The sequence below is a fragment of the Pagrus major genome, chromosome 6 (assembly GCF_040436345.1).
Source record: "Pagrus major chromosome 6, Pma_NU_1.0".
Lineage (NCBI taxonomy): Eukaryota > Metazoa > Chordata > Actinopteri > Spariformes > Sparidae > Pagrus > Pagrus major.
The window spans coordinates 32,724,006-32,737,171 of NC_133220.1; the positions used below are offsets into that span (position 1 = coordinate 32,724,006).

General features: G+C 42.0%; 1 protein-coding gene and 14 non-coding genes across 15 annotated transcripts in view; all 15 read left to right on the top strand.

The window, feature by feature from the left end:
• Positions 1 to 13,166, top strand: part of mfsd4aa (major facilitator superfamily domain containing 4Aa) — a 28,696-nt gene that overhangs the window by 14,250 nt on the left and 1,280 nt on the right. Inside the window, exons 7-9 of the mRNA XM_073468427.1 lie at positions 10,780 to 10,927; positions 11,828 to 11,898; positions 12,401 to 12,521. Of these exons, the coding sequence (XP_073324528.1) occupies positions 10,780 to 10,927; positions 11,828 to 11,898; positions 12,401 to 12,521 (340 nt within the window). The remainder of the gene's footprint in view (positions 1 to 10,779; positions 10,928 to 11,827; positions 11,899 to 12,400; positions 12,522 to 13,166) is intronic.
• trnaf-gaa (transfer RNA phenylalanine (anticodon GAA)) lies at positions 288 to 360 on the top strand. Its single transcript has one exon. It is a non-coding gene; the product is annotated as a tRNA-Phe (tRNA).
• On the top strand, positions 909 to 981 carry trnaf-gaa (transfer RNA phenylalanine (anticodon GAA)). Its single transcript has one exon. It is a non-coding gene; the product is annotated as a tRNA-Phe (tRNA).
• On the top strand, positions 1,541 to 1,613 carry trnaf-gaa (transfer RNA phenylalanine (anticodon GAA)). The gene has a single exon. It is a non-coding gene; the product is annotated as a tRNA-Phe (tRNA).
• Positions 2,162 to 2,234, top strand: trnaf-gaa (transfer RNA phenylalanine (anticodon GAA)). The gene has a single exon. It is a non-coding gene; the product is annotated as a tRNA-Phe (tRNA).
• trnaf-gaa (transfer RNA phenylalanine (anticodon GAA)) lies at positions 2,794 to 2,866 on the top strand. Its single transcript has one exon. It is a non-coding gene; the product is annotated as a tRNA-Phe (tRNA).
• On the top strand, positions 3,415 to 3,487 carry trnaf-gaa (transfer RNA phenylalanine (anticodon GAA)). Its single transcript has one exon. It is a non-coding gene; the product is annotated as a tRNA-Phe (tRNA).
• trnaf-gaa (transfer RNA phenylalanine (anticodon GAA)) lies at positions 4,047 to 4,119 on the top strand. The gene has a single exon. It is a non-coding gene; the product is annotated as a tRNA-Phe (tRNA).
• trnaf-gaa (transfer RNA phenylalanine (anticodon GAA)) lies at positions 4,679 to 4,751 on the top strand. Its single transcript has one exon. It is a non-coding gene; the product is annotated as a tRNA-Phe (tRNA).
• Positions 5,311 to 5,383, top strand: trnaf-gaa (transfer RNA phenylalanine (anticodon GAA)). Its single transcript has one exon. It is a non-coding gene; the product is annotated as a tRNA-Phe (tRNA).
• Positions 5,932 to 6,004, top strand: trnaf-gaa (transfer RNA phenylalanine (anticodon GAA)). Its single transcript has one exon. It is a non-coding gene; the product is annotated as a tRNA-Phe (tRNA).
• Positions 6,564 to 6,636, top strand: trnaf-gaa (transfer RNA phenylalanine (anticodon GAA)). The gene has a single exon. It is a non-coding gene; the product is annotated as a tRNA-Phe (tRNA).
• On the top strand, positions 7,196 to 7,268 carry trnaf-gaa (transfer RNA phenylalanine (anticodon GAA)). Its single transcript has one exon. It is a non-coding gene; the product is annotated as a tRNA-Phe (tRNA).
• trnaf-gaa (transfer RNA phenylalanine (anticodon GAA)) lies at positions 7,828 to 7,900 on the top strand. The gene has a single exon. It is a non-coding gene; the product is annotated as a tRNA-Phe (tRNA).
• trnaf-gaa (transfer RNA phenylalanine (anticodon GAA)) lies at positions 8,460 to 8,532 on the top strand. Its single transcript has one exon. It is a non-coding gene; the product is annotated as a tRNA-Phe (tRNA).

Genomic DNA, 13,166 nt, shown 5'->3' on the forward strand with positions numbered 1-13,166 from the left:
TGTTAAACTGAATATCCAAAGGTCCCCGCTTCAATACCTGCTTTTGGATGTTAGTGAGCTTTGTTTTCGGGAACACAGCACCTTGATGTTACAGCCACTGACTCAAACAGTCCTGTTTGTTGGGGCTTTTGTCCATTTCTTCCTGGTCACACTGGTTTCCTGTAGCACATCCACGTTGAGGATGCAACTCCCGCCATTGGACATTTGTACTCTTGGATTATTACTTAGACATCGATGAGAAAATGTTCTGATTTTCACCAAAATGTCCCCACATGCAGCCATTTTGTGCCGAAATAGCTCAGTTGGGAGAGCGTTAGACTGAAGATCTAAAGGTCCCTGGTTCGATCCCGGGTTTCGGCAGCTGGTGGCCCGTGTTTTAGGTACACATTGCCTGGGTAGAACTGCTGAGCCACAGGAGTCTGATTAATGGGGATTTTGTTCATTTCCTCCAAATGTGGTCACATAGGATGCTTAGAGCTGTTGACCTATTACAGACTGTGGGCTTTGTGTATTCAATGTCCTGCATGTCTTTTGTAGTCATTGTCATATTCAATTCAACTCAATTTCTTTCATTGCCACCTTCAGCTTGACTTGTGTGCCAAAATAAGCCAGTTGGCCGACTGTTAAACTGAATATCCAAAGGTCCCCGCTTCAATACCTGCTTTTGGATGTTAGTGAGCTTTGTTTTCGGGAACACAGCACCTTGATGTTACAGCCACTGACTCAAACAGTCCTGTTTGTTGGGGCTTTTGTCCATTTCTTCCTGGTCACACAGGTTTCCTGTAGCACATCCACGTTGAGGATGCAACTCCCGCCATTGGACATTTGTACTCTTGGATTATTACTTAGACATCGATGAGAAAATGTTCTGATTTTCACCAAAATGTCCCCACATGCAGCCATTTTGTGCCGAAATAGCTCAGTTGGGAGAGCGTTAGACTGAAGATCTAAAGGTCCCTGGTTCGATCCCGGGTTTCGGCAGCTGGTGGCCCTTGTTTTAGGTACACATTGCCTGGGTAGAACTGCTGAGCCACAGGAGTCTGATTAATGGGGATTTTGTTCATTTCCCCTCAAATGTGGTCGCATAGAATGCTTAGAGCTGTTGACCTATAACAGACTGTGGGCTTTGTGTATTCAATGTCCTAGATGTGTCTGCATGTCTTTTGTAGTTGTAATCAAATTCAATTCAACTCAATTTCTTTCATTGCCACCTTCAGCTTGACTTGTGTGCCAAAATAAGCCAGTTGGCCGACTGTTAAACTGAATATCCAAAGGTCCCCGCTTCAATACCTGCTTTTGGATGTTAGTGAGCTTTGTTTTCGGGAACACACCACTCTGATGTTACAGCCACTGACTCAAACAGTCCTGTTTGTTGGGGCTTTTGTCCATTTCTTCCTGGTCACACTGGTTTCCTGTAGCACATCCACGTTGAGGATGCAACTTCCGCCATTGGACATTTGTACTCTTGGATTATTACTTAGACATCGATAAGAACATGTTCTGATTTTCACCAAAATGTCCCCACATGCAGCCATTTTGTGCCGAAATAGCTCAGTTGGGAGAGTGTTAGACTGAAGATCTAAAGGTCCCTGGTTCGATCCCGGGTTTCGGCAGCTGGTGGCCCGTGTTTTAGGTACACATTGCCTGGGTAGAACTGCTGAGCCACAGGAGTCTGATTAATGGGGATTTTGTTCATTTCCTCCAAATGTGGTCACATAGGATGCTTAGAGCTGTTGACCTATTACAGACTGTGGGCTTTGTGTATTCAATGTCCTGCATGTCTTTTGTAGTCATTGTCATATTCAATTCAACTCAATTTCTTTCATTGCCACCTTCAGCTTGACTTGTGTGCCAAAATAAGCCAGTTGGCCGACTGTTAAACTGAATATCCAAAGGTCCCCGCTTCAATACCTGCTTTTGGATGTTAGTGAGCTTTGTTTTCGGGAACACAGCACCTTGATGTTACAGCCACTGACTCAAACAGTCCTGTTTGTTGGGGCTTTTGTCCATTTCTTCCTGGTCACACAGGTTTCCTGTAGCACATCCACGTTGAGGATGCAACTCCCGCCATTGGACATTTGTACTCTTGGATTATTACTTAGACATCGATGAGAAAATGTTCTGATTTTCACCAAAATGTCCCCACATGCAGCCATTTTGTGCCGAAATAGCTCAGTTGGGAGAGCGTTAGACTGAAGATCTAAAGGTCCCTGGTTCGATCCCGGGTTTCGGCAGCTGGTGGCCCTTGTTTTAGGTACACATTGCCTGGGTAGAACTGCTGAGCCACAGGAGTCTGATTAATGGGGATTTTGTTCATTTCCCCTCAAATGTGGTCGCATAGAATGCTTAGAGCTGTTGACCTATAACAGACTGTGGGCTTTGTGTATTCAATGTCCTAGATGTGTCTGCATGTCTTTTGTAGTTGTAATCAAATTCAATTCAACTCAATTTCTTTCATTGCCACCTTCAGCTTGACTTGTGTGCCAAAATAAGCCAGTTGGCCGACTGTTAAACTGAATATCCAAAGGTCCCCGCTTCAATACCTGCTTTTGGATGTTAGTGAGCTTTGTTTTCGGGAACACACCACTCTGATGTTACAGCCACTGACTCAAACAGTCCTGTTTGTTGGGGCTTTTGTCCATTTCTTCCTGGTCACACTGGTTTCCTGTAGCACATCCACGTTGAGGATGCAACTTCCGCCATTGGACATTTGTACTCTTGGATTATTACTTAGACATCGATAAGAACATGTTCTGATTTTCACCAAAATGTCCCCACATGCAGCCATTTTGTGCCGAAATAGCTCAGTTGGGAGAGCGTTAGACTGAAGATCTAAAGGTCCCTGGTTCGATCCCGGGTTTCGGCAGCTGGTGGCCCGTGTTTTAGGTACACATTGCCTGGGTAGAACTGCTGAGCCACAGGAGTCTGATTAATGGGGATTTTGTTCATTTCCTCCAAATGTGGTCACATAGGATGCTTAGAGCTGTTGACCTATTACAGACTGTGGGCTTTGTGTATTCAATGTCCTGCATGTCTTTTGTAGTCATTGTCATATTCAATTCAACTCAATTTCTTTCATTGCCACCTTCAGCTTGACTTGTGTGCCAAAATAAGCCAGTTGGCCGACTGTTAAACTGAATATCCAAAGGTCCCCGCTTCAATACCTGCTTTTGGATGTTAGTGAGCTTTGTTTTCGGGAACACAGCACCTTGATGTTACAGCCACTGACTCAAACAGTCCTGTTTGTTGGGGCTTTTGTCCATTTTTTCCTGGTCACACTGGTTTCCTGTAGCACATCCACGTTGAGGATGCAACTCCCGCCATTGGACATTTGTACTCTTGGATTATTACTTAGACATCGATGAGAAAATGTTCTGATTTTCACCAAAATGTCCCCATATGCAGCCATTTTGTGCCGAAATAGCTCAGTTGGGAGAGCGTTAGACTGAAGATCTAAAGGTCCCTGGTTCGATCCCGGGTTTCGGCAGCTGGTGGCCCTTGTTTTAGGTACACATTGCCTGGGTAGAACTGCTGAGCCACAGGAGTCTGATTAATGGGGATTTTGTTCATTTCCTCTCAAATGTGGTCGCATAGAATGCTTAGAGCTGTTGACCTATAACAGACTGTGGGCTTTGTGTATTCAATGTCCTACATGTGTCTGCATGTCTTTTGTAGTCATTGTCATATTCAATTCAACTCACTTTACTTTATTGCCACTGTCAGCTTGACTTGTGTGTCAAAACAGCTCAGTTGGGTGAGTGTAAAACTGAATATCTAAAGGTCCCCGCTTCAATACCTTCTTTTGGATGTCAGTGAGCTTTGTTTTCGGGAACACACCACTCTGATGTTACAGCCACTGACTCAAACAGTCCTGTTTGTTGGGGCTTTTGTCCATTTCTTCCTGGTCACACTGGTTTCCTGTAGCACATCCACGTTGAGGATGCAACTCCCGCCATTGGACATTTGTACTCTTGGATTATTACTTAGACATCGATGAGAAAATGTTCTGATTTTCACCAAAATGTCCCCACATGTAACCATTTTGTGCCGAAATAGCTCAGTTGGGAGAGCGTTAGACTGAAGATCTAAAGGTCCCTGGTTTGATCCCGGGTTTCGGCAGCTGGTGGCCCTTGTTTTAGGTACACATTGCCTGGGTAGAACTGCTGAGCCACAGGAGTCTGATTAATGGGGATTTTGTTCATTTCCCCTCAAATGTGGTCGCATAGAATGCTTAGAGCTGATGACCTATAACAGAATGTGGGCTTTGTGTATTCAATGTCCTACATGTGTCTGCATGTCTTTTGTAGTCATTGTCATATTCAATTCAACTCACTTTACTTTATTGCCACTGTCAGCTTGACTTGTGTGTCAAAACAGCTCAGTTGGGTGAGTGTAAAACTGAATATCTAAAGGTCCCCGCTTCAATACCTTCTTTTGGATGTCAGTGAGCTTTGTTTTCGGGAACACACCACTCTGATGTTACAGCCACTGACTCAAACAGTCCTGTTTGTTGGGGCTTTTGTCCATTTCTTCCTGGTCACACAGGTTTCCTGTAGCACATCCACGTTGAGGATGCAACTCCCGCCATTGGACATTTGTACTCTTGGATTATTACTTAGACATCGATGAGAAAATGTTCTGATTTTCACCAAAATGTCCCCACATGCAGCCATTTTGTGCCGAAATAGCTCAGTTGGGAGAGCGTTAGACTGAAGATCTAAAGGTCCCTGGTTCGATCCCGGGTTTCGGCAGCTGGTGGCCCTTGTTTTAGGTACACATTGCCTGGGTAGAACTGCTGAGCCACAGGAGTCTGATTAATGGGGATTTTGTTCATTTCCCCTCAAATGTGGTCGCATAGAATGCTTAGAGCTGTTGACCTATAACAGACTGTGGGCTTTGTGTATTCAATGTCCTAGATGTGTCTGCATGTCTTTTGTAGTTGTAATCAAATTCAATTCAACTCAATTTCTTTCATTGCCACCTTCAGCTTGACTTGTGTGCCAAAATAAGCCAGTTGGCCGACTGTTAAACTGAATATCCAAAGGTCCCCGCTTCAATACCTGCTTTTGGATGTTAGTGAGCTTTGTTTTCGGGAACACACCACTCTGATGTTACAGCCACTGACTCAAACAGTCCTGTTTGTTGGGGCTTTTGTCCATTTCTTCCTGGTCACACTGGTTTCCTGTAGCACATCCACGTTGAGGATGCAACTTCCGCCATTGGACATTTGTACTCTTGGATTATTACTTAGACATCGATAAGAACATGTTCTGATTTTCACCAAAATGTCCCCACATGCAGCCATTTTGTGCCGAAATAGCTCAGTTGGGAGAGCGTTAGACTGAAGATCTAAAGGTCCCTGGTTCGATCCCGGGTTTCGGCAGCTGGTGGCCCGTGTTTTAGGTACACATTGCCTGGGTAGAACTGCTGAGCCACAGGAGTCTGATTAATGGGGATTTTGTTCATTTCCTCCAAATGTGGTCACATAGGATGCTTAGAGCTGTTGACCTATTACAGACTGTGGGCTTTGTGTATTCAATGTCCTGCATGTCTTTTGTAGTCATTGTCATATTCAATTCAACTCAATTTCTTTCATTGCCACCTTCAGCTTGACTTGTGTGCCAAAATAAGCCAGTTGGCCGACTGTTAAACTGAATATCCAAAGGTCCCCGCTTCAATACCTGCTTTTGGATGTTAGTGAGCTTTGTTTTCGGGAACACAGCACCTTGATGTTACAGCCACTGACTCAAACAGTCCTGTTTGTTGGGGCTTTTGTCCATTTTTTCCTGGTCACACTGGTTTCCTGTAGCACATCCACGTTGAGGATGCAACTCCCGCCATTGGACATTTGTACTCTTGGATTATTACTTAGACATCGATGAGAAAATGTTCTGATTTTCACCAAAATGTCCCCATATGCAGCCATTTTGTGCCGAAATAGCTCAGTTGGGAGAGCGTTAGACTGAAGATCTAAAGGTCCCTGGTTCGATCCCGGGTTTCGGCAGCTGGTGGCCCTTGTTTTAGGTACACATTGCCTGGGTAGAACTGCTGAGCCACAGGAGTCTGATTAATGGGGATTTTGTTCATTTCCTCTCAAATGTGGTCGCATAGAATGCTTAGAGCTGTTGACCTATAACAGACTGTGGGCTTTGTGTATTCAATGTCCTACATGTGTCTGCATGTCTTTTGTAGTCATTGTCATATTCAATTCAACTCACTTTACTTTATTGCCACTGTCAGCTTGACTTGTGTGTCAAAACAGCTCAGTTGGGTGAGTGTAAAACTGAATATCTAAAGGTCCCCGCTTCAATACCTTCTTTTGGATGTCAGTGAGCTTTGTTTTCGGGAACACACCACTCTGATGTTACAGCCACTGACTCAAACAGTCCTGTTTGTTGGGGCTTTTGTCCATTTCTTCCTGGTCACACTGGTTTCCTGTAGCACATCCACGTTGAGGATGCAACTCCCGCCATTGGACATTTGTACTCTTGGATTATTACTTAGACATCGATGAGAAAATGTTCTGATTTTCACCAAAATGTCCCCACATGTAACCATTTTGTGCCGAAATAGCTCAGTTGGGAGAGCGTTAGACTGAAGATCTAAAGGTCCCTGGTTTGATCCCGGGTTTCGGCAGCTGGTGGCCCTTGTTTTAGGTACACATTGCCTGGGTAGAACTGCTGAGCCACAGGAGTCTGATTAATGGGGATTTTGTTCATTTCCCCTCAAATGTGGTCGCATAGAATGCTTAGAGCTGTTGACCTATAACAGACTGTGGGCTTTGTGTATTCAATGTCCTAGATGTGTCTGCATGTCTTTTGTAGTTATAATCAAATTCAATTCAACTCAATTTCTTTCATTGCCACCTTCAGCTTGACTTGTGTGCCAAAATAAGCCAGTTGGCCGACTGTTAAACTGAATATCCAAAGGTCCCCGCTTCAATACCTGCTTTTGGATGTTAGTGAGCTTTGTTTTCGGGAACACAGCACCTTGATGTTACAGCCACTGACTCAAACAGTCCTGTTTGTTGGGGCTTTTGTCCATTTTTTCCTGGTCACACTGGTTTCCTGTAGCACATCCACGTTGAGGATGCAACTCCCGCCATTGGACATTTGTACTCTTGGATTATTACTTAGACATCGATGAGAAAATGTTCTGATTTTCACCAAAATGTCCCCATATGCAGCCATTTTGTGCCAAAATAGCTCAGTTGGGAGAGCGTTAGACTGAAGATCTAAAGGTCCCTGGTTCGATCCCGGGTTTCGGCAGCTGGTGGCCCTTGTTTTAGGTACACATTGCCTGGGTAGAACTGCTGAGCCACAGGAGTCTGATTAATGGGGATTTTGTTCATTTCCTCTCAAATGTGGTCGCATAGAATGCTTAGAGCTGTTGACCTATAACAGACTGTGGGCTTTGTGTATTCAATGTCCTACATGTGTCTGCATGTCTTTTGTAGTCATTGTCATATTCAATTCAACTCACTTTACTTTATTGCCACTGTCAGCTTGACTTGTGTGTCAAAACAGCTCAGTTGGGTGAGTGTAAAACTGAATATCTAAAGGTCCCCGCTTCAATACCTTCTTTTGGATGTCAGTGAGCTTTGTTTTCGGGAACACACCACTCTGATGTTACAGCCACTGACTCAAACAGTCCTGTTTGTTGGGGCTTTTGTCCATTTCTTCCTGGTCACACTGGTTTCCTGTAGCACATCCACGTTGAGGATGCAACTCCCGCCATTGGACATTTGTACTCTTGGATTATTACTTAGACATCGATGAGAAAATGTTCTGATTTTCACCAAAATGTCCCCACATGTAACCATTTTGTGCCGAAATAGCTCAGTTGGGAGAGCGTTAGACTGAAGATCTAAAGGTCCCTGGTTTGATCCCGGGTTTCGGCAGCTGGTGGCCCGTGTTTTAGGTACACATTGCCTGGGTAGAACTGCTGAGCCACAGGAGTCTGATTAATGGGGATTTTGTTCATTTCCCCTCAAATGTGGTCGCATAGAATGCTTAGAGCTGATGACCTATAACAGAATGTGGGCTTTGTGTATTCAATGTCCTACATGTGTCTGCATGTCTTTTGTAGTCATTGTCATATTCAATTCAACTCACTTTACTTTATTGCCACTGTCAGCTTGACTTGTGTGTCAAAACAGCTCAGTTGGGTGAGTGTAAAACTGAATATCTAAAGGTCCCCGCTTCAATACCTGCTTTTGGATGTTAGTGAGCTTTGTTTTCGGGAACACACCACTCTGATGTTACAGCCACTGACTCAAACAGTCCTGTTTGTTGGGGCTTTTGTCCATTTCTTCCTGGTCACACTGGTTTCCTGTAGCACATCCACGTTGAGGATGCAACTTCTGCCATTGGACATTTGTACTCTTGGATTATTACTTAGACATTGATAAGAACATGTTCTGATTTTCACCAAAATGTCCCCATATGCAGCCATTTTGTGCCGAAATAGCTCAGTTGGGAGAGCGTTAGACTGAAGATCTAAAGGTCCCTGGTTCGATCCCGGGTTTCGGCAGCTGGTGGCCCGTGTTTTAGGTACACATTGCCTGGGTAGAACTGCTGAGCCACAGGAGTCTGATTAATGGGGATTTTGTCCATTTCCTCTAAAATGTGGTCACATGGGATGCTTAGAGCTGTTGACCTATAACAGACTGTGGGCTTTGTGTATTCAATGTCCTACATGTTTCAGCATGTCTTTTGTAGTCATTGTCATATTCAATTCAACTCACTTTCCTTTATTGCCACTGTCAGCTTGACCTGTGTGTCAAAACAGCTCAGTTGGGTGAGTGTAAAACTGAATATCTAAAGGTCTCTGGTCCAATCCCAGCAAAATGTCCTCATATGCTGACATTTTGTGCCGAAAAACTGCTCAGTTGGGAGAACGTTAGATGAAAATCTAAAGGTGCACCTTTGTACTCTTCAATTGTGAAATAAACACACGCAGTTCTGCTGGGAGTTTTTGGTTTAAAAGTGTTCCTCCATTTTCAACAGATGCATGTTTGGATTTAAAAAATTACAAAATTAATTGCAAGCATGGTAAGTGGGAGTGTCTGTTCCTTAAATTTTTTATATGCTTTGCACACTTGTTGAGCGAGATAGATAAATGGATGCGTTGAAGTTTAAAAACTGTGATGGTCATGAGGTGCAACACACAACAACATTTCAAATAAAAACAATGCCTTACAAAAAATACAGTTCACAATACAGAAAAAGGTTATGTCTGCTGACTGTCTTTTCAGAGGACATCAAGCTCTACTTCTTTTGGTTCATGAAAGAATTTTGTGTTTTCTGAATGTCGTTCATCATTACCCTGTTCATCATAATTGTGATTCATGATATTATCCCGATAATCATATTGGTAGTATTCCTAAAGCACCTTAAATTTTGTGAGAAATCAAATATTTTTATTGCATCACGGATGGGACACAGATTTTTTGGAAAAACAAACAAAGAATCCTAAATAACTACCATAAATAATATGGTCCTCCTGCAGAAATACAGGATAAATAAATAGTAGTATCCATCTCCCTGTAGTTTACTTTAGTATATTTAAGCATCCGGCTGAACTTGTTTCTGTGGTGGATATGATGTGTGAGCCATGCACAGGCTTAGTTAATTCAAAATGAATCAGGAAACCAATATACGACTGTACATCACGAGCAAGACAGTAATCCCAAAAATGACATTTCACCACAATCAACTTATTCTGACATCTTTTATCGCCCCATCCCTGGTAGTCTTTGCATTGTCTGTGTTTTTAAGATGTTGTTGCGTTCTGCACTTGATGGCCACCGTAAATATGTAGAATAGTGTTGAAATAGCGCAGCCAGTAAAGATCTGTAAAATGTGTGCTTGTTGTCCCTGTGCTCACACAGTGCACATTTATTCTTCTCTGGATCACACAGTAAAGGCAGGTAGGTTTGCTGGGAGTGCTTGACGTGGGATGTGTTTTTTCTATTCTTGTTAATGGTGTCACTGAGCCATGTCAGTAGTAGTCATTTAAATCCTGGATTAATGCTCAGTAACTAATGACTGGACTAAAAATTAATACTTAACTGCACATAAACTGTGAAGCTCACTCATGCTGCATTTTTTTATACAGTCTATGTCTAGATTCTTTTTTTTTAAACGCTGCGTTTTACACCTAAGACAAGCATTAGACTAATGATCTAAAACTTCCTGTTTCAATCCTGGGTTTCAGCAATTGATAGGCTCACTTTTAGCGGTAAGAACATCAGTTGTTAGCAGGTGGTACATTGCTTTCTTTTGGCAACTGGTGGCCATTATAGACAAAGGTGGTGTGCCAAAATAGCTTACATTTCTGCTGCACATTTGTCTTGTGTGTCAGTGCTGCTGTCAATGTCAAGACGGAGTGCATTGTGCCTGTGTGGACTTGGCCTGCTTTCCCTGCTTTCACATAGGTTTCCACCCATGCCATAACAAAGGGATAGTGGAGAAGTTCAGCTTCCTTTGCTACGTTTTTTGGGTTGATACAATTAACACAGGAAGGTTTTGTGAAAGGCTATGAGTAATTGCTTTGAGATCTGGCTGGCTTTGGTTTTGTTTGAACCAGATGGCCTGAGAATTATGCAGTGGATAACAGATGTTTGTCACGTTCGCTGGTTCATTCTTTAGTTTTGATTGTTACTGACTATATGCAATATGAAGTTCTGCACAGCAAGTCTAAAGTCTGTTGGATGCAGCAGGACACAGACTTCTGTAAAGTCACCTCACTCTCACTGTCTGTCCACATGTCTGTCAGGTGGGGGTCATACTGGTGCAGTGTCTGTTGCTGATCTTCTACACCAGCTGTGTGTTTCTCTTCATTGGTACCTGCGTGTTGGGACTGTGCATCAGCAGTGTGTTCCCCTCTATGCTGGCCTTTACAGAGGACATACTGGAATACAAAGGTAAACTAACACACACACACACACACACACACAAACCTTCTCAACATCAACTCATCTTGGAAGTCACATACATTGAGGACTTAAAATGACTTGTTCATCAATAAATAAACATGTTTAAAAATAAATGCTTATAAAACACACATAAAAATATTTTCTCAAATATGAATAAATAAGATGATAAATAAAAGCTGAAAGGAAAATATGAATAAATAATTGAATTAATAGATAAAAACATGTTGGAAATTAATTCTTGAAATAAATCAAATACTGTAAATGTTAATTTCTACAAATCTATACGTATTCAATTCTAAATTTCTACATTTCAACTTCTATTTATTTATGTATTTCAGTGTCTGTGTCAGCTAGCTAACATCAGTAGCACGTGTACCAGTTATTTTATGTTTGTACACCACTAGCACATTAACTGAGCAGAATTATTCCTGTTATCGGGCTTTACAGTGAAGTTATAACCAACTTCCTCATGAACACACAGACACCTATATGACTAAATGTAGAAATAAAGAAAAACAACACATGTAGATGTATAGAAAAGTAAAGATACATTACAAATGCTTATTTATTATGCTTATTTATTTTGAATAAAATAAATGAATACATTTAAAAAAAAATACAATTCAGTCTTACAATTTATTGGTCAAATAATTCTTTATTTATTTGATTATATTTTTATGCAGTCGTTACAGTGGTTACTTGATCATTCTGAATTATTTATAATATGTTTTTATTTCTGTATTAATTTGCACTTTATATATCAGTTCCTCTGTGTAATAGTTTGTCTTGTGATTGTGGTGTTTATAAAGTACTTATTTATTGATATATTAGCTACAGTTTTTCCTCCGTAACTGTAGATAGTTTCTGTTTATCTCTTTTGTGTTACAGGTTGTGCCACAACTGTCCTGGTGACCAGTGCCAGCACAGGAGAGATGATGCTGCAGCTGCTCGTTGGATCTGTAAGCTCTTTCTTGAATGTCTTTTTTTTTTTTTTTTTGCTATGATGATTCAATTTAAACCAAATAAAATGCAAACCAAATTCAGAGTTTTTAGGTTATTCTTCTGTTTTTTTTCTGCATATTGCAAGTTGCTTTTGTTACATAGATATTTGCTACACTGAACTCTATATCCAGTTTATTCATTATTGTGGAACAGGTGTTTATAATAACAATAAAACAAAAATATATGGAATCCCTGCTGTGGACGTTGACTTCGGCCTCAGTTTAAGTGTTTCAGGATTGTTGGGAACTTGCCTGCAGCGGGGCATTATTGTCCACAAGGATTAGTGTGACGGCTGCAGCCCACTGTGTCTGAATGAATGGAGCCGAAAACCCTGTCGTTATAAACCTGTTCTGAGGCTACATCGCTTTCCAGCTTTGCGAGACATTGCAGTTTTGTATGAGATTAGAAACCCACTGTGTGTGTGTGTGTGTGTGTGTGTGCGTGCATCTCTTCTTGTAGGTGATCCACAGTGAGGGCAGTTACTCTTTCCTGTTGTGCTGTACAATAGCATCATTCATCGGCCTCTGCCTGTTCCTGCTGTTCCTCTATGTCCAGCACATCCACAAGAACTGCCACACAGGTAAACACACGTCAGGTACACACATATGGAGAGAGTGGATGAAGTTCCAATAACACTCTGGACTTTGGGAATCAAAATTTGCACGAGTAGTTCTGCGAGAAACACTACGTCACACAACAACAGGAGATGGCAACATATGCAATGTGACTTAATCCGACTTAGAAGAGCGGAAACCTAAGCAGGTGGAAGCTGACAGCAGCAGCAGCAACACAAGAAAGATATCCGTGTTATAGACTGAATACAACTGTGAGAACTGATGTACAGAGATTAGTGACAAGTGTAGTGAGATGTGTTGAGGCATGAGTTAACTGCCATGCCACAATTGATATATATGGACAGTACATATATAAAGCATGAAGGACTCAGTGTCAGAATCATCTAGAGAGGGCATGCAATTAAGAAACTTATTTTTCTGTACGACCACCAAACCCCTAGTATCTCACCAGGCTCTGCTCTCTGCCTGTGTATGGCAGTACAGAGTAAAACATGAAGTTAATCTGATATTGTGGTCCTGGTGTTGTTCCCAGAACATCATAATTAATGTTACTCCAGGACAATAATTTCAATTTATGAAAAAGTGACACACATGTCTATACAAGTACGTTGTTGTGGCTAAAAGGCTTGCCTTAAACCTTTCCATTTTTA